At 44.6% G+C, this 23,847-nt stretch overlaps 1 protein-coding gene across 4 annotated transcripts in view; it reads right to left on the reverse strand.

Moving 5' to 3' along the window:
* CLTCL1 (clathrin heavy chain like 1) overlaps positions 1–23,847 on the reverse strand; it is a 90,897-nt gene that overhangs the window by 35,308 nt on the left and 31,742 nt on the right. For all 4 annotated transcript variants that reach the window (XM_033097514.1, XM_033097516.1, XM_033097515.1 and 1 more), the window contains exons 4-17: positions 18,927–19,088; positions 16,189–16,302; positions 13,758–13,931; positions 12,842–13,039; positions 10,150–10,350; positions 9,891–10,043; positions 9,165–9,287; positions 6,859–6,996; positions 4,903–5,067; positions 4,178–4,358; positions 3,266–3,429; positions 2,020–2,145; positions 1,257–1,399; positions 670–904 (exon numbers count right to left, since the gene is read on the reverse strand). In XM_033097514.1, the coding sequence (XP_032953405.1) occupies positions 670–904; positions 1,257–1,399; positions 2,020–2,145; positions 3,266–3,429; positions 4,178–4,358; positions 4,903–5,067; positions 6,859–6,996; positions 9,165–9,287; positions 9,891–10,043; positions 10,150–10,350; positions 12,842–13,039; positions 13,758–13,931; positions 16,189–16,302; positions 18,927–19,088 (2,277 nt within the window). The remainder of the gene's footprint in view (positions 1–669; positions 905–1,256; positions 1,400–2,019; positions 2,146–3,265; positions 3,430–4,177; positions 4,359–4,902; positions 5,068–6,858; positions 6,997–9,164; positions 9,288–9,890; positions 10,044–10,149; positions 10,351–12,841; positions 13,040–13,757; positions 13,932–16,188; positions 16,303–18,926; positions 19,089–23,847) is intronic.

Genomic DNA, 23,847 nt, shown 5'->3' on the forward strand with positions numbered 1-23,847 from the left:
GCAAACAGACCAACTGCCTACAAGGAGCTTACGATCAAACAGCGGGTGTACCTACATGAATTTCTGGAGTTTTATGTCACATGACTAAGGGTCAACAGCTCAATCTAAGAAAGTAATTAAGTACATGTAGATCTAAGCCAGGGCAGAGGTAGGCAGGAGGTCTGGAGGAATGTTTCAAAACAGGCCAGCAAGAGCTCCATGGTCAAGAAGAGATAGCAGAGGGCATATATGGGGGGGTTGTCCTAAGAAGGGAGTCAGGAACTGCAAGGGCATGTGAGACCGAGGCACTCAGCGAGGAGAGGAAAGAGGGAGGCAGTCAGGCTGGTGGATGTAGTGTGGTGGTCCACAAAGGAGCTCCCAGATCAGGCTGAGGGGTTCAGTTTTGCCCTCAGGACACGAGGTAACACAGAGAGCAGTAAGCGGAGGGCTGACAGGTCAGATTTAGGGCTGGCCAGGCCTCGCCAGGCCTACAGGTACAATACATACAAACAGAGTATGAGCAGGTCGGAAACAAGGTATCAGAATTACAAAGAAACCGAGTTTGCAGAAATGTACCTTGTGACCCACTGTTCAGAGGAAGCCCTCATCAGCCCTCCCAGGAAACACATCTGAAGCCCTGCCCCAGGAGGCCAGAGCAACACCTGGCAGCTAAGCGGATCTGATGCCCACCTTGATGAGTTCAAAGTCACACTGCCCCCGCTCATAGGCTACACAGGCCAGATGCGGGTCCCGCTTCTCACAGTAGCGGCCCACCACGCGGCTGTCGTAGTAGGCGTTCTCCCTCAAGAAGCGTTCAGCACTGTTGCTGCTGTCGATGTAGATCTTGGCGAGTGCGTTGTGAGTGGCAGGCTCCTTACAGCCTTCGTGACTCCGGGACTCGAGCCAGGGGAGCAGCAGCTTTAGCCTTTAAAAGAAGGAGAGCACCGTGGAAGTCTCAAAGCTGATGTCCAAAACCCCAGGGCTGTCCCTGGACTGTGAAGGTTCTGGAAACAAAAAAACTCTCCTACCATTAACTTCAGGTCACTCTAGGGACCAGGAGAGACTTGAGTTCCAAATTGATTACAATTGTTAAGTTCTCCCCAAGGTTTTCAGTACCAAGAGCAAATAACTCACTACTAGATCTAAGATTTGTTACCCGAAAGACCAGCCATGGAGATAGTCAGTCCTGGGGCCACAAAGGATCTTTGAGAATCAGTCAGAGATTTAACAACAGACACTAGGCCCCAGGGGCAAGAGAAGATACCAAGCTACCTTACCTGTTTCTTTTTTCTACTTCAGCCACCAGCTCATCAGTAGAGAACTGTCCTCTCACCACCATGATTAAGTTTTTAATTACTTCCTCAGAACAATCCACGTCAAGCAGCCCTCCAACCACAGCTGGGATCCGACTAGGGTTGACCTAGAATGGTCAAGGTGGCAACTTCAGTGCTGCAGACATAGATCATTGCTACAAGCCACCCAAGACTTGGAAAGGATGGGCAAAAACCTGAAAGGGCTCTTATGAGGCACTAAATTGTGTCCCCCCCACAAATTCATGTTGAAGCTCTAACCCCCACTGTGACTATATTTGAAGATAGGGCCTCAAAGGAGATAATTCAAGTTAAACGAGGGCATAAGGATGGGGCCCTAATCCGACAGCACTGGTGTCCTTATGAGAAGAGGAAGAGACACCATGGGCACGGGCACAGAGGAGGGGCCAGGCGAGGATCCAGTGAGGAGGTACCGTCCGCAAGCCAAGGACAGAGGCCTCAGGAGAAACCAACCCAAGGTGGGGGATGGCACTTTGATCCTGGACTTCCAGCCTCCAGAACTGTGAGAAATAAATGTCTGTTGTTTAAGCTGCCCGACTGTGGTATTCTGCCATGGATGCCCAAGCTAAGACACCACCCTTCAAAATGACGGTGTCAGACATGTTCAGGGGTCAGAGGCAGCCTCTCGGGTGTAGACTATTACCACGGACCGAGGCACAAAGGCAGCCAGCTGTCAACCGGGAGCCAGCAGCGACGGTCCCAGCAGTACCTTCTGAACATAAATCTCGATGTACTTCTGCAGGTTGTTGCGGTACAAGTACAGAACAAGGTCGTGGACAAAGTCAAACCGGTCACACACGATGATGAGGGGAAGCTGGTCTGTGAGCTTGGCCTCCTGTGTGTTGGAAAGCACAGAAGCCAGGCAGTGAGGGCCTCGGCTCGGGATGGCACTGCTGCCGAAAGGCCCACAGGAGACTCAGGACGAGACTTTATTCTGGATATGATGTCGTGTTAAGGTGTTTGCTTTGGGAAATAAGTGGGGAAATGTAATACTATATGTTTACAGAAAAAAAGAACTCTGCTAAATTTGGCAACAACGTTCCAAACTGGTCCAAAACCAAACATCTTTTAGGTTAAGAAAAGCAGCTCGTTTATGCATGAATCTGACCCAGACCAGGCAGCAGAGTGTGGGCTGCTCTCAAGAACACCTGCCAGTAAGTACTGCCCTTCCCGACAAGCACCTGTACCCCATGCAACATCATCTATTGGTGCAGGGGTGGCCCCCCACACGCTTGCTTTCCATGCCCTGGAGTCCACCACAGTCGTCTCCCTTGTTTGGCCATAGCTAGGGGACATTTCTCAGGTTCTCTGTACGCTTGCAGTTTGGGGTGTGGCCACGTGACCAACTTGCCTCTAACACAATGTAAATCTTAGTGTCACGTGGCACTTCCAGTCTCACTCATAGAAACCATCTGGGCCGGTTCCTCCGTACTCTTTCCTTCTTGCAGTGGACCTAGAAGGCTGACGAGCCTTCAGGGTGACGAGCTGAAGATGGCAAAGCAGCCATCAGCCTGGTCCTTGAAAGATGGTGGAAAGAAAGCCATCCTCCTGACCTCTAGACCCATACAGGACTGCACAGGAGAAAGAAATAAGCTTGCTTTTATGCCACTAGCAGTGAGTGGTTTGTTTGTTTCTGTTTTTAGCACTCAGTGGTTTGTTTCTGCAGCCTTGCCTGGCGTAATCAACAGGGACACAGTTGGGGTGTTGCTGAAAAACAATGCAGCAATAAACTAATTTCCTCTACTCATATATCAGATAATTAAGAGTACAGCCTCAAGCATCTCTGCACAAAGGGCTCATAAAATAACAAGTAGACTCTTTCTAGAACTTTAGACTATAAAGTAGAGCTCCTTCACTGGGGACCCAGGAAACACTGGCAAGAACCCAGCTTTCCAACTCGGACAGTTGGGCCGCTGGTTCGCTCAAGGCGGGAGAGGCTGCCTGGATAGACTCACCTTCAGGAAGTTCTTCACCCTCTCCGGGTTGTAGCAGTTACTCTCTCGGCATATCCTCTCCACCTCCTTGATCTGGCCTGTCTTACAGGCAGCCTGAATGTATTTCAAGTGCACATCTGGATCTTGGCTGAAATTCACGACTGAGCCCAGGAAGTAGAAGAGGCCTATGAAGAGAGACAGTTCCATTTTGTGCCCTCCAGCACTAAGGTGATGGTTTCCACTATTGCTATACTACAGCTTGTCCCAGCCCAGTGTCCCCCAACTGCTGCTGCGGCCTTTCCTGCGATGGCAACTGACGAGAAGGCCAGATCAATTGAGGGCAGGTTTTGCCTTCACTCCTCCAGTGTCACAGGTTCACTAGGCCCATGGCAGTGGTTTGATGACCCACTGGATAAATGCCCAGTCTCTGTCCTGGGCAGGCCAGACGGCCCTGTCCTGTCCCCAACAGACCCTCACCTGGGAAAGCCATGACCCCACTAGCACACCCTCTCAGTGTGATGCCCACAAGTGGACAAAGGAAGCCAACAAGGGCAGGCCTGCCAGCCCAGCAACCACACGCATTGGAGCCTCCATAGGGCTCTCACTCAAGGGCAGCCTCGTCCTCTCAGGGCCGTGGACTCCAGGGTTTCAGGTGAACTCTGTGGTTGATTGTGCGACAAAGAGACGCTCGGATCCACAGAGGATCCGGGGACACAGGGGGATTCTAAGTCTCCCCACACCAATACCAACCAATTTTTTTCTCTTGCAAACACCAGAAAGGCTGGAGAACACACACAAGATAGCGGGAATCACTGACCCATACCCCAGGCAGTGAGTGTTGCTTCCTGCCTGGCTTTTCAGGAAGACTGTTGGGTTGGGCAGGCAGAGAGTAACAGCAGCAGGAGGTGTGGTCAGCCAGAGGCTACACGTTACCTTCATAACTCTTGAAGGATTCAAAGAGTTCCACCAGGGACTGTGTGCCCAGCTGCTCATGGTACTTGGAGGCCACCTGCACACACAGCTGCAGGTTTTGTCTGATGTTGGCAGACAGCAGTGCATGCAGACACGCCCTAGAATCCTCCACTGACAGGGATCCAAAGAAGTTGACAAGCCACTGGGAAGCAAGGAAGAGTTTGTCCACAACTTTGCACCATCTTAGATGCTGCCAACACTGGCAAAATAACTGGATTAAGTTTTCCCTCTGAGTCTCAAAAATATAAGAAAAGCAACCAGCCCTCAGGGTAAAAGGGGGAGCTGGGAGTAACACTGGGGTAAGAGACTGACCTCAACTATGACAGTTCAATGAGCTGTCACAAACCCTGTGATGCTCCACAGCTGATGCTATATCTATTCCATGAACTGAAATGCAAAGGCTATTTAGCTTTCACTAACAGTTTCAGACAACCCTGCTAGGGCTGTCAGTAAGGTTCTCTATTAGACTAAGTCAAAGCAAACAACAGAAAGAAAGGTGATATAGGCCCCCCCCAAGTGGGGGGTCTGTGTGTGGGATGAATGAGAACTGCTCATGGCCAGGATGAGATTCCACAAAGGGAAGACACATTCCCACAACTGCCAACATTGGAAATTTGGGAAGACGCGACCCTACTGACTGGGTGGATGCCACCCACCATGGGAGTGCCCGCAGGGGCACACCATACCTCGGGATTGAGGAGGTGAGTGTGGACCACAGTCCTCTTGATGTCGTAGAGGTCGGTGTAATGCTCCAGTGCTCGCTGTAGGAGACCCGCCTTTTCACAGAGCTGGGCAATGTGGGCGTGATCATAATGAGTAAACATCTGATTTCCAAGGATGGCGTCTGCAACCTGTGGGACAGTGAGTTCAGTAAGAAGCCTGAGCCAGAGTAGTAACTTTTTAAGAGCAGCTGCTCAACCATGACCCTCAGGGCACAGCTCTGGAACAGTGCTCACCGGTGCTGCCCCATGTCTGGGCCCCTGCCCACATCACGGCCTCCAGAGCAGCAGCAGCTACTTTCAGTCCCAAGCAGAGCTCTGGCCATCCTTCCAAGTCACTGAGGCATTTTGCACAAGACTCTGTCTTCCCAGGGTGCAGTCAGCTGTGTGCGAAAGGCTGAGGCTCTGCCCTAAGTGCTATCACTGGGATCAGTCCAGGCTGTGACTCTGGCTTTTCAGCCCTCACATTCATAGAGTTTTCTATGGTAGGGTCAATATGAGGACTCGAGCCTACCAAGGCCTCCTTCTTTAATCAGTTCAATCCTCTGCCTATTGACAGTCAGAATCAGACCCGGAAGTACACATCCTATTCATGTCTACTAGACTTCTCGGTTAAAGGCAGAATCAGGAGTCAGGGATTCCATTTGAAAAACAACGAAAACTCCTAGAAAGAATTCTGATGAGACTTAACATTGTGTTTAAATAATGGGCTGAGAATGGGTGAGTCAACACAACAACCTTGCTGACTTGCTGAGTGGTCTGACCCGATACCTAACTAGTAGCTAGTCTTGTGAGGTGCATGTCTCGTGGCGCCTTCACACTCCTTCCCATTTCTTCCAGGATATGGAACACCAATCAAGTACAGTAGCCCCCCCCCACCCCATCTGCAGTTTCTCTTTCTGTGGTTTCATACTGCAGTTACCTGTGGTCAACCACAGTCCAAAAGTGTTAAATGAAAGATTCCAGAAATAAACAATTCATAACTTTGAAATTGGGTGCTGTTCTGGTTAGTGTGATGAAATCTTGTGCCATCCTGCTCAGTCCTTCCTGGAGAAACTGGAAACCTGAGACACTATTAGTGGAAATGTAAAATGGTACAGGCTGCTTGGAATACATATTGTGGCATCTCAACAAGTTATAGAAACACCATAATGATCCAGCAATTCCACTTCTGGGTGTATGTTCGAAAGAATTGAAAACAGGAATTCAAACTGACACTTGTACATCAATGGTCATACAAGCACTATTCAAAATAGCCAAAGTGTGGAAACAACTCAAGTCCATCAACAGATGAATAAACAAAATGTGGCATAAACATACAATGAAATATTATTCAGCCATAAAAAGGAATGAGATTCTGATACATACTACAGCATGAACCTTGAAAATAATACGCTAAGAGAAAAAAGCCAGACACAAAAGGACAAATATTTTATGATTCCACTTATATTAAGTGTCTAGAACAGGCAAATTCTTAGAGACAGAAAGTAGATTATAAGTTACCAAGGGCGGGGGAGGGGATGGGGAGTGATTGCTTAGTGGGTGCAGAGTTTTTGTTGTTTGGATGATAAAAAGTTCTGGAAGTACAGAGTGGTGATGGTTGCACAATATTGTGAATGTACTTAATGCCACTGAATCACACACTTAAAAATGGTTAAAATGGTAAAATTTGTTATGTATAATTTTACAATTGAAGAAAAAAAAAGGAAAAGGAATGATGTCCCAATTATAACTGTTTCTATGAAAGTCTTGCACCACAGATTCTGTAAATCCCTGGCAGGAAAGTTCTGGAGAATGTCCACTGAGGCAAAGATAAACTTCTGGCGCAAGCACAACCCGGCCTAAAGCCGCTGCTTTTAGAGCTGCAAGTCCCACACAAACAGGTGCTCTGTCCCTCGGTTTCAGCCTAAAAATGTCACTTGCCTGGGGTGCATGAATCAGGTTCATTTCCAATAGGCGAGTCTGGAGGTGCCCTTCAGCTGGGCGATTATTCTTCAAGGCATCCAACAAGAAGGAGGTACACTGCTGGATTAAACTGTTTTCCATGAAAACATCTACAATCTGAAACAGATCACGAGTCACATTTTTACGCAAAGGAAATTGTTTTATTTTCCTGTTGAAATACTTCCTGAAATTGAATCCCATTTAGAAACCGAACAGTTAGTACCTTATTTGCATTTTCTTACATCATCAAAAGTCATGTAACTCATGGCCATTATTTGTTAATAGGTAATTCTGTAAAATTACCTCACCTATATCACCAACAGGGCATTTTACTTGAGTAGATTAAAGGAAGTACTTTTATAACATTTGAATGTCCAAATCCTCTGAAGTGATTCAAGCAATTTTAACAATCTATTACTTAATTAAACTCTAGAGGCCATCAATATCTGGTCTCTAGTCCATATACTATCATTGTATTATTCAGGCACAACTGGGAAAATACAAACATTGACTTACATTAATCATTAAGGTTAAACAGATGTTAACGTAAAGAATTAATAAGCCTTAATAAGAGGTGAAATAAAGGTAATGAATTTACTAATTGTGTAACTGTTTCCATATTTAAAGTGCATGAGGAAAGTTTATATTAAAAATACTTTAGGGGGGCCGGCCCGGTGGCTCAGGCGGTTAGAGCTCCATGCTCCTAACTCCGAAGGCTGCCGGTTTGATTCCTACATGGGCCAGTGGGCTCTCAACCACAAGGCTGCCAGTTCAATTCCTCGACTCCCGCAAGGGATGGTGGGCAGAACCCCCTGCAACTAAGACTGAACACGGCACCTTGAGCTGAGCTGCCGCTGAGCTCCCGGATGGCTCAGTTGGTTGGAGCGCATCTTCTCAACCACAAGGTTGCCGGTTCGACTCCCGCAAAGGATGGTGAGCTGCGCCCCCTGCAACTAGCAATGGCAACTGGACCTGGAGCTGAGCTGCACCCTCCACAACTAAGACTCAAAGGACAACTACTTGAAGCTGAACGGCACCCTCCACAACTAAGATTGAAAGGACAACAACTTGACTTGGAAAAAAGTCCTGGAAGTACACACTGTTCCCCAATAAAGTCTTGTTCCCCTTCCCCAATAAAATCTTTAAAAAAAAATACTTCAGCGCAGCCAGATGGCTCAGTTGTTTAGGCGAGCTCTGAACAACAGAAATGCTGGTTCGATTCCCACATGGGCCAATGAGCTGCACCCACCACAACTAGACTGAAGACGACAAGCTGCCACTGAGCTTCCAGAGGTGTGGCCGAAAGGCTCAGTTGGTTATAGCGTGAGCTCCCAACAACAAGGTTGCTGGTTCAATTCCCACATGGGATAGTGGGCTGCGCCCCCTGCAACTAAAGATTGAAAACGGCGACTGGACTTGGAGCTGAGCTGCACCCTGCACAACTAGATTGAAGGACAACGACTTGGAGCTGATGGGTCCTGGACCCCGCCAAAAAAAAAGCTATAAAAAATATTTTAAAAATATGAAATATAGTACAGATGTAAACTGGAGCCAATTTCCCCATTGAGATCTATGTAAATTTGGCTCAAACCCTTCAATCATGATCTTTAAAATATCTGCAAATTCCAAAATGTATAAACGTAATATAACCGTACTTACTATTTCTATACAGGTTGTTGGTTTTCTTGCCTAGCTTCAGGCTTTGTTACATTCCTCTGTATTACCCAGAGCCCCTTGCGCACAGTTTACCAGTGAGTTATCATGTGTTTACATCTAAATACTAAGTACATTATATTAAACTAATAGCTTCAAATACTAAGTACATTATATTAAACTAATAGCTTCATGTTCACCTAACACCAGGCTAGTCTAAGACACCCACAAGGTGAAAGTCTGCAGACTCGAGGGCATTCACCATGACCAGGTACTCAGGCAGAGTTCAGGTGCTTTGTCAGAAAGGGATAATGAGGAGGTGAGTGGGGGTCGGGCTACCATCCTAAAATGACATCCTCACACCCAACCATTAATCACCACATAAAGAAACAAGACCCTCACAACTTGACACACAAATCCTCTAAAATACTTCAAAACAAAGGTATACAAGTATTCAAATAATAAAAGACTAGAACACAAGATTCCTCTAGTACATCAGAGTTTTTTAAACTGGAAGATTAATAGCAAACAAAGAAAACAACTGAGACACTGATAACAGGAAAACAAATGAAAGGGAACCTAGTTGATGGCTATAGGAGCCACAAAAAGCTGTCCCAGACACCCATGCTCACCTGGTCAATGCTGGCCAATGGCTCCTCGTCCTGCACTAGCATTTGAGAAAACTGCAGGCCCTGGTCTGGACTGATCCTCATTACACTCCTCAGCAAAAAGATCCAGTCTGGGGCATAGCCAACCTAGAAGTAAGGGAACACCCATCAGGAAAAGAAACAAACCCTTCAGTGTTTAAGAAAAAAAAAAAAAAAGGTTTCCCTTTGTTCCGAACCTGAGTTTACAAAGAAATTTGCGATATTAGCATGTGTATGTGCCGGCCCTCTGCCAAACACAACATTCAATTCAACGTGCCAACCCACGTACACAGAGGCACAATCAACTGTACCAACAGCCTGGACCACAAAGAAGTCACCCCAACCAGTGTGCAAGCTCTGACCGACACCCAGCACAGTGACCAGTGAGGCCTGGAGGCCCATCAAAACCAGCAAATTAACATACAGAGGGTGCTGAGGGGGAATGGAGAAGAAGGGAGAAAAAAACAAGATAAAATTACAGGAATGTCACTGATTGGAAAAGAGATGGAAGGACTATAAACATAACACGAACAAATAAAAAACTGAAGGGAATAAAATATGACCATTATCAATGAATGAGAGATACCCACAGCAACACTGACAACTCTCACACCAGAGCACTTACACAGAAGGGTATTTTATAAGCTTCAGAATCACCAAGCACCCAACTACAAATTATCTGTGAAATGCTAATGGTTAAACATGCATTACCTTTTGGGCATAGAGCACAATTTTCTGAAACTGGCCTGTTTCTGCAAAACACTGGATAACCTTGCTTGGCACATTTGCCCGAAGGTACACACTCAGAGCGAGTGTAGGGTCAGCAGTTTTGACCAAATCTCCAAGTTCTTCTGAACACTCCAGCTGTGGTGTGCCAAAGAGACAAGACAAGATTAGGACCAGAGAAGCAGTGAGCCTGTGACCTAGTTCTAAATTGTGCTGGGGGTTGTGATTTCAGAGGTGTTTGTACCTTATCTTCTTTCAGCCACTTTTCTAAGAGGTGCTTGCGCCCTTGCTGAAGAACTGGATGGCAAAGTTCTAAGGACTCAAGTTTATTGAGCTGACCCTGATCAAGCAGGATTCCAAAGTACTGGAGCAAAGGAGAAGCCTGCCCAGGCTGGGCGGGAATACTCTGGAACTTCCGAACTGTGTCGCTGGTACGCAGGATTCCCTAACGATAAATGGAAATGCAGGTTGTTGTGTTGTAATCACAGGTTATCACTTCACTTAACTTGCTAGTATAAAAAAGAAATCTGCCAAGAGAAATTCTATACTGAATTGTCAGCCACATAAAGTCTTCTACCAAGGCAATGGCTTCTGCCTTCAGCAATAACCACAAGCACAGTGGTTCTTGGTCTCACAGGTCATTTCTACTTAGGGTCTTCCTTCTTCCTAGTTCGCTACAGTGAGAAGTAGGCTTCTGAATCCGTCCTGCAATAATGAAGTTCTACCATATCATTACTTTCTAATCTAAAATACTCAAAGTCTCATATGAAGGCTAGAAATGGTTTGTTCATAAGCATCACTTGAAAGACAGGAAAAAGCCTGTCTAGGAGAAGCAACGTGAAAACCTTTATCTACCCAGGAGCAGATCCAGTCCCAGGAAAATTTGTCCTAATGAAATAAATCAAAGAAAATGCCCTAAGCAGTAGTATTGTTTGTTATACTCTAGAAAAGTGGAGAAAGTCCAGAGTAGGAATATGACTAAATAAAATAGGGTACAACCACTTGATGTATTACACATTTGCTAAGTTAAGAAGTTGGGTAATGGGAGGGGGATTGGGGGTATGGATGAAAAAGATGAAGGGATTAAGAAATACAAATTAGTTGTTAAAAAGTAGTTATGGGGGGCGGATGGGTGGCTCAGTTGGTTAGAGTGCGAGCTCTGGGCAATGGGGCTGCTGGTTCGATTCCCACATGGGCCAGCGAGCTGCGCCCTCCACAACTAGAATGAAGTCAATGAGCTGCCGCTCAGCTCCTGGGTGGCCAGATGGCTCAGCTGGTTGGAGCACGGGCTCTCAACCACAAGGTTGACGGTTCGACCAAGTAGTTATGGTGATATAGAGTATAGCATAAGAAACATAGTAAATAATATTGTAATAACTATGTATGGTATCAGAGGGGTACTATATTTGTTGGGGTGATAGATGGGAGGAGGTTGGGGGACAGGGTGAAAAAGGTGAAGCGATTAAGAAGTACAAATTGGTTGTTAAAAAGTAGTTATGGGGGTTGGCCGGATGGCTCAGTTGGTTAGAGCATGAGCTCTGAACAACAGGGTTGCCGGTTCGATTCCTACATGGGCCAGTGAGCTGTGCCCTCCACAACTAGACTGAAGACAATGAGCTGCTGATGAGCTTCCAGAGAGGCGGCCGGATGGCTCAGTTGGTTAGAGAGTGAGCTCCCAACAACAAGGTTGCCGTTCAATTTCCACATGGGATGGTGAGGTGTGCCCCCTGCAACTAAAGATTGAAAACGGAGTCTGGACTTGGAGCTGAGCTGCCCCCTCCACAACTAGACTGAAGGACAATGACCTGGAGCTGATGGGCCCTGGAGAGACATACTGTTCCCCAATATTCCCCAATAAAATTAAAAAAAAAATTGCTATGGGTTTATAGAGCATAGCATAAGGACTATAGTCAATAATATTGTAATAACTATGTATGGTATCAGAGGGGTATTAGATTTGTTGGGGTGATAGATGGGAAGGAGCTGGGGGCAGGGTGAAAAAGGTGAAGGGATTAAGAAGTATAAATTGGTAGTTACAAAACAGTCATGGAGATGTAAAGTAAAGCATAGAGAATATAGCCAGTGATATGGTAATAACTCTGTATGGTGCCAGGTGAGTACTAGACCAGTCAGGGGGATCACTTCTTCAATTACACAAATGTCTAACCACTACACTATACACCTGAAATTAATATAAACTAATATTAAATGTCAATTGTAATTGAAAAATTTAAAAAGGGGGGAAAAGATGAAGGGGAATAAGTAGTCCAAATTTCCAGGTATAAAACAAATGAATCAGGGAGGCTGGTTAACTCAGTTGGTTAGAGCGCGGTGCTCTTAACAACAAGGTTGCCGGTTCAATCCCCGCATGGGCCACTGTGAGCTGCGCCCTCCACAACTAGATTGAAATAACTACTTGACTTGGATCTGATGGGTCCTGGAAAAACACACTTAAAAAAATAAAAATAAAAATAAAAAATAAATAAATAATAATTAAAAAAAACAAGTCATGGGGGTGTAATATATAGCACAGGGAATATAGCCAATAATATTGCAATAGCATATTGTGGTGTCAGATGGTTGCTGGATTTATCATGGTGATCACTTCTTTAGGTATATATATGTTGAATAACTTCGGGGTATACCTGAAACTAATATAATACTGTATGTTAGCTATATTTTTAATAATAAAATAATAAAATAAAAAGTTGGGTGAAAAATATGTATGCACATAGACAAGAACTGGAAGAGAATGAAAGGGAGTGTGTCATTGCAGCAAGACTGTGCTTTTTGTTTGTTCCATTATTGTTATGCCTCTGGTACAAAAATGTAAAGCTAAAAACCACTAACAGAACACTTAGGTACTCCAACATCAGCAGAGGAATGCTTTCATGATTTCATCCACTCAGAACAGTGCACAGTGTTCGTATCATTACCTTCGGTGCAGATACTGCTACTTTGGCGGCTTCAGCATAGCTCCCCTGTGCAAACAGCGTACTGAATTTTCTCACAAATAACTCCTCTGCCCCAGCCAAGTTACTACGAATGGCCAAACGCAGACCAAGTTCTGGATTCTGAAGCACGTTGGTTACATAATTCACAATGTTATCTTCCTCAACACAAACTGACAGCACCTATAAGGACCCAACAAGTGAGACTGGTTCAGTCTAGAAAAGTGTTCCATATACATGCACTGTGACATTCTGCTCAGAGACACTGAATATCAGCAAAGTTCTAAGGCTCCTGTTGAGTTCTAAGGCTCCTAATCGTGACAGGACACATCGGACAAATGCCTAATGGTGACACAGTAGAACATCATGGTACTGCTACGGCATGGGACTCTACATAGTTGTTTAAAAGATTATGAAAGTATCAAGCGAGAAAAATACCAAGTTGTATGGACATTGACCAGTGATGCGTTCAGGATACTAACTATACCAAAATAATCCACTTGGGTGGAACTGACAATGTTTCTTCTCAAACTTTAAAGTACTGATTTTCTTGTTTTAACTGTCTGTTTAACTTTAGTTGAGAAAGGTAACTGAGGTAGCACAGCATCTGCTTTTTCAATCCTCTCCCGTCAATGTGTACATGGCCTGAAGATGTCAGTGGTGTGTATTAGAACTGCGACTCCACCGGTAGAAGCTTTATTCAGGAAGGGAGCTGCTCTCTTCTCAGACTCGATCCTGTGTTAGGAATCGTGCTGTCTGAGAGGCGAGGTGATGTCATGAAGAAGGGAGACACAGGTGTAAGTTTACCAATACTGACTGTCTTCCTGACCAAGGAGCAAAAGTTAAGCTCCAGTCCCCAGTGAATAGGGAAGGTGGGAGATAAAACTTCAGAGTTACATACCTGTCCCTTCTTGTTGACACCAATAATTCCAGAGGTAGGTTCGTATGGAGCAGTTACAAAGATTGTGTCAGCACTAATACGGTTCATGTAAATGCACACGCCAGACTCTAGGTCATACATATGAAGATAGCCATACTTTGTGATCAAATAAATAACACCATGTTTAGCTCCAATCTATAAGAAGATAGAGAAGAGGTGGAAAATTAAGGAGAAGCCAAATAGGGCAAAAGAGCTCACAAATGATGAGTAATGAGTTCCTGACACATGGAGCCCAAGGTGCTTCCAGTCCTGTCTCATTGAGAACTAGTTTTAAAGCCAATACTTTGCCCAGCCATTCTCAATAAAGGTCCAATATATCAGGTTACTCCATATACCTTTCAGGTAGAGCTATCCTTTCCCCACTTTCTCACCAAATCCCTTTAAGCAAGCTGTGAGTTTATAAAATTAGGGGAAAGCTCTGGGTAAAGACCTTAAACATTGTGTTTATATACCAGCCTGCCCTCCATCACCCCTTATTAACCAGACCTTTGCCAAGTGCCATGAACTCACAGAAAAATATGTAACACACAGGAAATCCTGATGGGGGGGGAGAAAGACAGATTAATTTGCCCAATTAGATTATTATAAAACTTGTAGTAATTAAAAATGTGTGGTACTACGAAATAAAATGTGGCATTAACATAGGAAGACATAGCAACAAATGGAACTTAACTGAGATCCCTGAAATAGAATCAAACATATATGTAAGAATTTAATATGAATGAGTACGCACTTCATATCAGTGGAAAAGAGACTTTAATCAGTACACAATATTGATATAACTAGCTGGCTATCTGGGGATGGGACATGAGGGTAACAACCTGGATCCCTATCTTATTCTGGATCCCTATCTTATTCTTTAGATCGAAGTAAATCCCAGATGGGTCAAAGATTTTTAAATAAAAAATAAAACTAAGTAATAGAATAAAATATGGGTGAATATGTTGATCATTTTGGGGTATAGAATTCTTTTCAAAACATGATACCAAACCCACATGAAAATACAAAACTTCCACAAGGTGGAATATGCCACAAATAAACTTTTGTTACGACTGGGAAAAAATATTTGAAACACATCAGGCACTTAGTATTCTAAAACTCCAAAGAATTCGTACAAATAAGACCCTGATAGGAAAAATGCCCAAATCAGGAACAGGCACTCAATAAGATGCATATGAGTGACTGGTAAACCCATTTTACTTTGACAGTCATCACAGGAAGGATGTGAACACCATCGGACACTGTCCAGCTATCGGGCGGTGTCGGCAGAAGTGCAAGTGGACAGAATGTCATGAGGGTCAGTAACATGCACATGCTCTGGATCCTGACCCAGTGGTTTCATTTCTAGGAGTTTATCCTCGGACTTTTGGATTAATGCTTAAAGATGTATGGACAACAATGTTCCTAGAAGTGTGTACTGTAACCATAAATACCCATCAACAGGGGATTGTCTAAATGAATTATGGCATATCTACAGAATAGATGATGCAGATATTAAAATACATATGTGCATTTAATTAGCATAGAATGATCTACAATAAAGCAAGAGAAGGTTGTAAAGTGCAAGGCCAGTACAAAGCCATTTCATATGAGTCTATTTGTATGTATTTGCATGCATGTAAAGATACTTCCAAAGAGGTGGTCACAATTACCAGCAGTGGTAGGATTTCCATTGATATTTAATTCCGCTGTTACATGTATTGATATTATTGGAGATTTATCAACAACATATATTTTTGTAAGACAGAAAAAAAGCCAATTTCACTTGGGAAAAAAATTTACCTTCTTTGATCATGTAATTATTTCTAGAAATCTATCTTAAAGAAATTGTCATAAATATTTGAGAGCAGAAAAAAAGGAAATAGCTCAAACATCCCAGTTATGGTACATCCCTAAAAATAATTGTTTACTTCCCACAATATTCACAAAGAATGAATAACTTATGGAAACGACTACAATGTACTGACGGAGTAAAGAGGATAGATTACATAATCTTACATATATAGTGTGATCCCCATGTTGCTCAGAAAAGGTTTACGTCTAAATTTTTTTATATAACAAGTAGTAAGACCTTTGATATACTTTATAGCCAATTGGTTCAGCTACAGAGAATTGTTTTATATATTTTTGTACTACAGTGAACACCTAATCTTTTATAATAAAAAGAAGGCCTGGAGTTCTGGTACATAAGTTGGAGAAAGTCCTGTTTGTAGAAAAGCGTGCTCCTCATCAGAGTGTTAAGGCAACAAGGAGCTAGAAGACAAGCCTCAACATCATCTTCTCCATGTTCTAATATATCTACTCTGGCAACTTCTGAGGCAAAAGAGGCTGTTCCCCTCCACCTGAGATTGGCGATTCATTCTATTTCACTTAGAGAACAGCACGTGCATACCTGCATAGCTACTGGGAAATCGGTCTGAGCCTCTGGAGGGAAAAACACATCCACAGCTTTCTTTACAAAAGGTTGGTTTCCTGCTGCAGGCTGTCCGACTTCGATTATATGCAACTAGAAAAGAGACTGTATGTTGATCCAAGTAAATACTCTTGGGGGCAGACTGATGCTGAGCCCGGCAGTGAGCAGAGCCTTAGGTCGATGCTCAGTAAGACTAATAAACTGACATGCAAACAAAACAAGACGACCTGGTGGGGGCTGCTTATGTTATTCACCAACCTGCTCCCACAACCAAGTACAACAAAAGAACCAAAGCCAGGAGGCCTGAGAAACAATTTGTTTCAGCATGTTGGCGAAGTCATTCCTCCCCTCTCTGGGCTTCAGTGCCAACACTCAAGAGACAACAGGCTCCAACTAGGATCTGCTGTCCCTGCTAGCTCCGCCTCTCTGCTGTCCTGGACGCAGCTCAGGCTAACACAAATCAGTTAGTAGACAAGATCTCATAACTGCATGCCAAACGCATAAGATAGTTGATTGAGACAAGGGCCTGAGTTTTTCAAGGTTATGCTGGGAATGTAAGAATGTTTGGAGAATATGGAGGAAGGCGAGTGAACGAGGGGGCCCATTCCTGCTTTTATCAGAACAGCTTCAAATTCCTTTTATCTAATGAAAAAAATGAAAAGGTACCAAAACTAAAGCAAGTCTGGAAAAAAATGATGAGCAGAAGTGATCAGAGACACAAAAACAACACGGGCCGTGGGGGAGGCTCAGCAGAAGAAAGGACGTGTGTACACTTAGAGGACAGTCTGGATCTGGCCTGGCAGAGAGAAGGGGGGAAATATTAGGTTGGTGCAAAAGTAACTGCGGTTTAAGAGGTTAAAAATAATTGCAAAAACTGCAATTACTTTTGCACCAACCTAATACCAAAAAGGCTTGAGGCGAGCAGAGGACAAACACTGAGAGATTGGCTGAAAGGAGAAGACTGATGCAGCCAGTGGGCAGGGGCTACCGCAGGTTAAATAGGGGAGAATGAAACTCCTTGAATAGGGGCACTTTAAGATAAATGGTAGTTCGGGAAGACTCTTTAAGGGGTGGCATGGATCTGAGGACCTAATAAGTGGCTATTCCCTAACCCAAACATAGATGATAAGGGCCTAGTTTACCACAGATGTGAGACTTGCTAACGGCTGGACAGTGGCAACAAGGACAGAATAGAGCTTGAGGCCATGGCTTCCTGCTTGGGAGTTGGGAAGGACAGTGGCACTGCCAAAAGAAGCGGGGGACTGAGAAGGGAAGCCAGGCTTCTTTGGGAGGTAGTGGGAGAAGGGTGTGACTAGGGACAAGTGGCACCCACCTGTGAAACAGTTAACAAGGAATGGTGTCCAGGCACAACTCAGATCCACACACGGAGACCACAAAGCCATTCCCCTAACTACAGCTGGGCAGAATTAGCATGTGCAAGGCGCACAGACCCAGAGAACCACTAAAGGGACTCCACATCTTCCACTGTGGTAGGGGAAGTGACATTCAACCACAAAATACAAGGTGGCTCTTGGGAGAGCTGCTGTGGGGGTCTGTGTGTGTGGAAGGGCCTGTCATGCAGACTGCCTCTGGCTGAAGCTCCACCACGAGGGGAGAGCCCACCTGTCAGCTGAGTCTAGGAGGAAGTGAGCATGCCTGCCTTCTGAGCCCTTCTCTTCTCGGGGCTGCCATCCATCTGCAGAGGGCATTTCTGGTGCGCTCTCTTCATAGGGAGCTCGGCAGGGTAAGTTCTGTTCCTACAGGGGAGCCTATGGTTGCCCAGCTCTGTCTGTGAGGAGGTGAAAAGCCTCTCAGCCTCTGAGGTGATATAGTAGCAAGCTCTTTGTACATGCTGACGTTTTTACCTGACTCCTGTTTTCCTACTGGTTCTCAACTGAGGAGGGCATGAAGAATGTTACAAAAGAGACCCAAGTATCCAGTAAGAGTATTTAAGATGGGGGAGTTTGGCAGCCCTGTATAGATTCAGAATGCCTCTTCCTGGGGAGAAGACTTCAGGGCTAGTGACTAACCCAAAACGACGATTTCAGGAAGTGTCCTAGTAAGAGTGTAGTGGGATATGGACTCTGCTTTCAGGCAGCATTCCAAGTGACCGCTGGTGGAACCCCAGGTGTCCCAACCTCATGCGCCCCAACACCTGACACCTCTGCCACGGCAGCCCTGCCCAACAGGTGCTGGACATGCCCCTGAGCCTAACATAACTCAGCTCTCTCCCAGGACATGGTCTCTCCTTTCCATAGCTCCGTTAGGGAGACCCACACCTCAGGCACGTAGGACTCACTTGCCTTAGGTGAGGATGGCACACACTGGCTCTCTCACAGCTCTGGCCTCCATGAGACTGAGGTGTGAGAACAGAAACTGTGCCTCACTTACCTCTGGCCCCAGTGCTTAGCCCATGCTTAGCAGATTCTATCAGAGGACTTTTAATGGAAAGGTACCAATTAATCAGTAGCTGACTTCAGGTGACTAACTTTATGCAAATGGTGATTGCAAAACCACCAACATGTACAATAGGTGAGTGGTTCTAAATAAAGCAAGAACCTTCATTCACATGAAGTACCTGCAGGCCATTCCCCATACTCAATTATAAACTGGTTTTGAGATGCTGGCTAAGTGGTTACCAATTACACTCACACAGACACTAACATAGACTTCAGGATGCTTTTCTGGGGGAAAATACAAAGTGGGGTAGATTTTACCTTGCCCCCTGCGGGGCTGCGTACAGCAAAGCAGAAAAGGGTGGCAGGCTTGGCATTCCCCTCGCTCTTGAACTCTGCAAAGGCAGCGGCATGGCCTTCTATGGGCTGTGAGACCTTCCTATCCACGGAGTAGAGCTGCATTGCCCCAGCCACACGGTTTTGCTAAGAAGAGACATTGTGCAATAAAAGGGAGAGAAAAGAGACAGACATAAACAATTGTTAAAATAAATGTTTCTGAAATGAAAGTCTCATATATGTTGATACGGTTCCGCTAATAAAAAATAAGCCTATAGAGATTTTCCGGTCAAGATGGCAGAGCAGGTAAATGCTTTGCTTACCTCCTTTCACAACCACATCAAAATTACAACTAAACTACAGAACAACCATCATTGAAGATTGCCTGAAGTCTAGCTGAACCAAAGCCCGACAACTAAGGACATATAGAAGAAGCCACCTTGAGAGTGGTAGGAGGGGCAGAGATGTAGAACAGGCTGGTCTCACACATACTCGCATATGACCATTAAAAATCAGGAGGGATATCTAGGCTGTGGATGCCCTCCCAGAGGAGTGAAGGGTCCCAGCCCCAAATCAGGCTCCCCAGTCCAGGGTTCTAGTACCCAAGAAAGAAGTCCCCATAACTTCCGGTTGTGCAAAGTAGCAGAGATTGCAGCTGAGTGAGACAAGGACAGCTGTCGTCCCAGGTGCTCTTCTTAAAGGGCCCGGGCACAGACTTACTCACTGATGGACTCACTCACTCTGAACTCCAGCACTGGGGCAGCAGCTCAAAAGGCACCAGGGACATACGGGGAGGAACTGAATTGTCTGGCGTCAGAATGAGGGCTGGAGGGGCAGCTTTCTCCCAAACAAAGGAGTTGGTGGAAGCCACTGTTTCTTTGTTGAGCCCTCCCATCCCCCAGCGTGCAGATGCACATGGCCACCATATGAGTGTCTATCAACTTGGCTAACACCATTCATTCACCCCACCAAGTGATTCCCAGAGACCCTGCCCCACCCAACTTTCGGGCATGCCCAAGTCGCTTCCAGTGGCATTTCTGTACATATGGCCTGTCTTGGCTCATGTTGCAGACTTTTGTAAAATTTTTCAAAGGTTCACAAAACCCAAACAAGCAGCATCTGGCTTCGGTGTGTCCTGTACCTCTGGCTTAGCGGCCTGAAGCTGCTCACACTAGTGGCAGCGGGCCTCAGTTTGTGGTTTGGCTTTTCAAGTCACCTCTAAATGCAGCACAAGTGGTGGCCATCTGAGGATCGCTTTGTGGCTCCTACCAAGTGGCCCCAGGCAGGGCACTGGCTGCAGGTGATCATGGCCTGCAGCAGGGCCCCTCCCTGGTTCAAAGCTGACCACTGGACATGCCAGCCCTGGTTCAAAGCTGACCCCAGGGCTGGCATGTCCAGTGGTCAGCTTTGAACCAGGTCGGAGCATCACCTAGTCGCCTTTAAGGACGACACACTCAAAGGGCAGACTGGGCATGCCCCAGAGCCCTGCTAAAGCAAATCCTGTTCTGTAGATTCAGCCCTTGCACCACAGCTCCTCCACTGTACTTACAGCCAGTCTTCACAACCAATCAACCGAAGAGACAATCCCTTCCATTGATGTGCAAACAGCAACCAAGACTCAACTACAACAGAAGGGCACACACAACCCACACATGGGACATACCTGTAGCACCCGGCTCAAGTGACTAGGGAAACTATGCGACATAAGGCCCCAGAGGACACCTACTACATAAGGCCACTCTCCTATGACTGGGAGGCATGGCAGCCCTACCTAATACATAGAAACAAACACAGGGAGGCCGCGAAAATGGGGACAAAGAAACATATCCCAAATAAAATAGAACAAAGCTCCAGAAAAAGAACTAAACAAAATGGAGACAGGTAATCTACCAGACACAGAGTTCGAAACACTGGTTATAAAAATTCTCAATGATCTCAGGGAGAACTTCAATAAAGAGATAAGAAACAAAAAGGAACCAGTAAGAAATAAAAAATATAATAGCTGAAATGAAGAATACATTAGAGGCAATCAGCAGTAAATTAGATGAAGCAGAGGATCGAATCAATGATTCAGAAGAAAAGGTAGCAGAAAACACTGAAAAAGAATAGCAAAAAGAAAAAAAATCCAAAAACAATGAGAAGAGTTTAAGGGGTATCTGTGACAACATCAAGCATACCAACATTCACATCATAGGAGTAACCAGAAAGAGAAGAGAGAGAGTAAGGAATTGAAAACCTATTTGAAGAAATAATGATGGAAAACTTCCCTAATTTGGCGAAGGAAATAGATATACAAGCCCGGAAAGTGCAGAGAATCCCAAACAAGATGAGCCCAAAGAGGCCCACACCAAGACACATCATAATTAAAACACCAAAGGTTAATAACAAAGGACGAATCTTAAAAGCAGCAAGAGAAAGCAGTTAGTTACCTACAAGGGAGCTCGCATAAGACTATCAGCTGATTTCTGAATAGAAACTTTGCAGGCCAGAAGGGATTGGTAGGAAATACTCGAAGTGATGAAAAGCAAGGACCTACAACCAAAAATTACTCTACCTAGCAAAGCTATCATTTAGAATCAAAGCAGTTAGTTACCTACAAGGGAGCTCGCATAAGACTATCAGCTGATTTCTGAATAGAAACTTTGCAGGCCAGAAGGGATTGGTAGGAAATACTCGAAGTGATGAAAAGCAAGGACCTACAACCAAAATTACTCTACCTAGCAAAGCTATCATTTAGAATCAAAGGACAGATAAAGAGCTTCCCAGAGAAGAAAAAGCTAAAGGAGTTCATCACTACTAAACCAGTATTACAAGGAATCTTAGAGGGACTTCTTAAAAAAAATAATAAATAAAAAATAAATAAAACGGTAATGATTACTTGTCTATCAACAATTACTTTAAAAGTAAATGGATTAAATGTTCCAATCAAAAGACAGGGTGGCTGGATAGATAGGAAAAGAAAACCCTTACATAATGCTTCCAACAAGAGACTCACTTCAGATTGAAAGACACACACAGACTGAAAGTAAAGAGATAAAGCGATGGGGAAAAGATATTTCATGAAAATGGAAACAGAAAAAGGAGGAAGAAGAAAAAGAGGAAGAAGGAGGAGCAGGAGGAGGAGGAGGAAAAGGAGAAGAAGAAGGAATCGGAAGCAGCAGCAACAGCAGCATGGGTAGCAACACTTATAGCAGACAAAACAGACTTCAAAACAAAGGCTATAACAAGAGTAATAGTAATCCCACTTCAGGATATTTATCCTAAGAAACCCAGATTGCTACTTCAAGGGGGTGTGCACGTCCATATGGTCACTGCAGCGCTGTTTACAATGGCCAAGATGTGGAGGCAACCTGGGTGTCATTGGTGGATTAATGGATAAAGAGGAGGTGGTATATATATACAATGGAATATTGCTCGGGCATGGAAGGGAATGGGTTTTTGCCATCTGCAGTGGCATGGATGGACCTGGAGGGTATTGTGCTGAGTGAAGTATGTCAGACAGAGAAAGACAGATGCAATGTGATTTGCTGGTATGTGGAATCTAAAGAACAAAATACACAAACAAAACAGAAACAAGTTCTAGATACAGAGAACATTTTGATGGTTGCCAGATGGGAGGGGCGTTGAGAGGGTGGGTGAAAAAGGGGAAGGGATTAAGAAGTACAAACTGATTGTTACACAGTAGTCATGGGGATGTAGGGTAGAGTATAAGGAATATAGTCAATAATACTGTAATAACTATGTATGGTGTCAGATGGTACTATATTTATCAGGGTGATAGATGGAAGGGAGGATGGGGGGCAGGGTGAAAACAGTGACGTGATTAACAAGTACAAATTGGTAGTTATAAAATAGTCATGGGGATGTAAAGTAAAGCACAGGGAATATAGTCGATGATATGGTAATAACTATGTATAGTGCCAGGTGGGTACTAGACTAGTCACGGGGATCACTTCTCAAGTTTTATAAATGTCTAACCACTATGTTGTACACCTGAAATTAATACAAAATAATATTGAATGTCAACTGTAATTGAGAAATTAAAAAGGAGGGGGGATGGTGAAGGAAAATAAGAATGTTATATGTCAATTATATCTCAATAAAAAAATAAGGGCTGGCTCGGTGGCTCAGATGGTTAGAGCTCCATGCTTCTAACTCCGAAGGCTGCCGGTTGGATTCCCACATGGGCCAGTGGGCTCTCAACCACAAGGTTGCCAGTTCAATTCCTCGAGTCCCGCAAGGGATGGTGGGCAGCACCCCCTGCAACTAAGACTGAACACGGCACCTTAGGCTGAGCTGCCGCTGAGCTCCCGGATGGCTCAGTTGGTTGGAACGCATCCTCTCAACCACAAGGTTGTCGGTTCGACTCCCGCAAGGGATGGTGGGCTGCGCCCCCTGCGACTAGAAAACTGCAACTGGACCTGGAGCTGAGCTGCGCCCTCCACAACTAAGATTGAAAGGACAACAACTTGACTTGGAAAAAAGGCCTGGAAGTACACACTGTTTCCCAATAAAGTCCTGTTCCCCTTCCCTAATAAAATCTTTAAAAAAAAAAAGAAAAAAGATACTTATCTTAAAAAAAAATAAGCCTATAGCTATTTAAAGGCATGATATAACTGAATTTGATGTGGAAATGTAGCCACAAAACACTCCCAGATGGGAAAAAATAAGACTACAAAGTAGTAAGAAATAGTAAGAAGATTCCAATTTAAGTATAGTATGTGTGTATGTGTGTATGTATGTGTGTGTGTGTGTGTGTGTGTGTGCATACACACAGGTATATACGTATATATATGTGAATATGTGTATTTATATTCACAGAATGTGTATATATATGCGCACGCGCACACACCCTCACACACATTCACAGAAAGTAAGTCTTGGGAGGAAGAACTCCAAAGTGTTA

The sequence above is a fragment of the Rhinolophus ferrumequinum genome, chromosome 25 (genome assembly GCF_004115265.2).
Source record: "Rhinolophus ferrumequinum isolate MPI-CBG mRhiFer1 chromosome 25, mRhiFer1_v1.p, whole genome shotgun sequence".
Taxonomy (NCBI): domain Eukaryota; kingdom Metazoa; phylum Chordata; class Mammalia; order Chiroptera; family Rhinolophidae; genus Rhinolophus; species Rhinolophus ferrumequinum.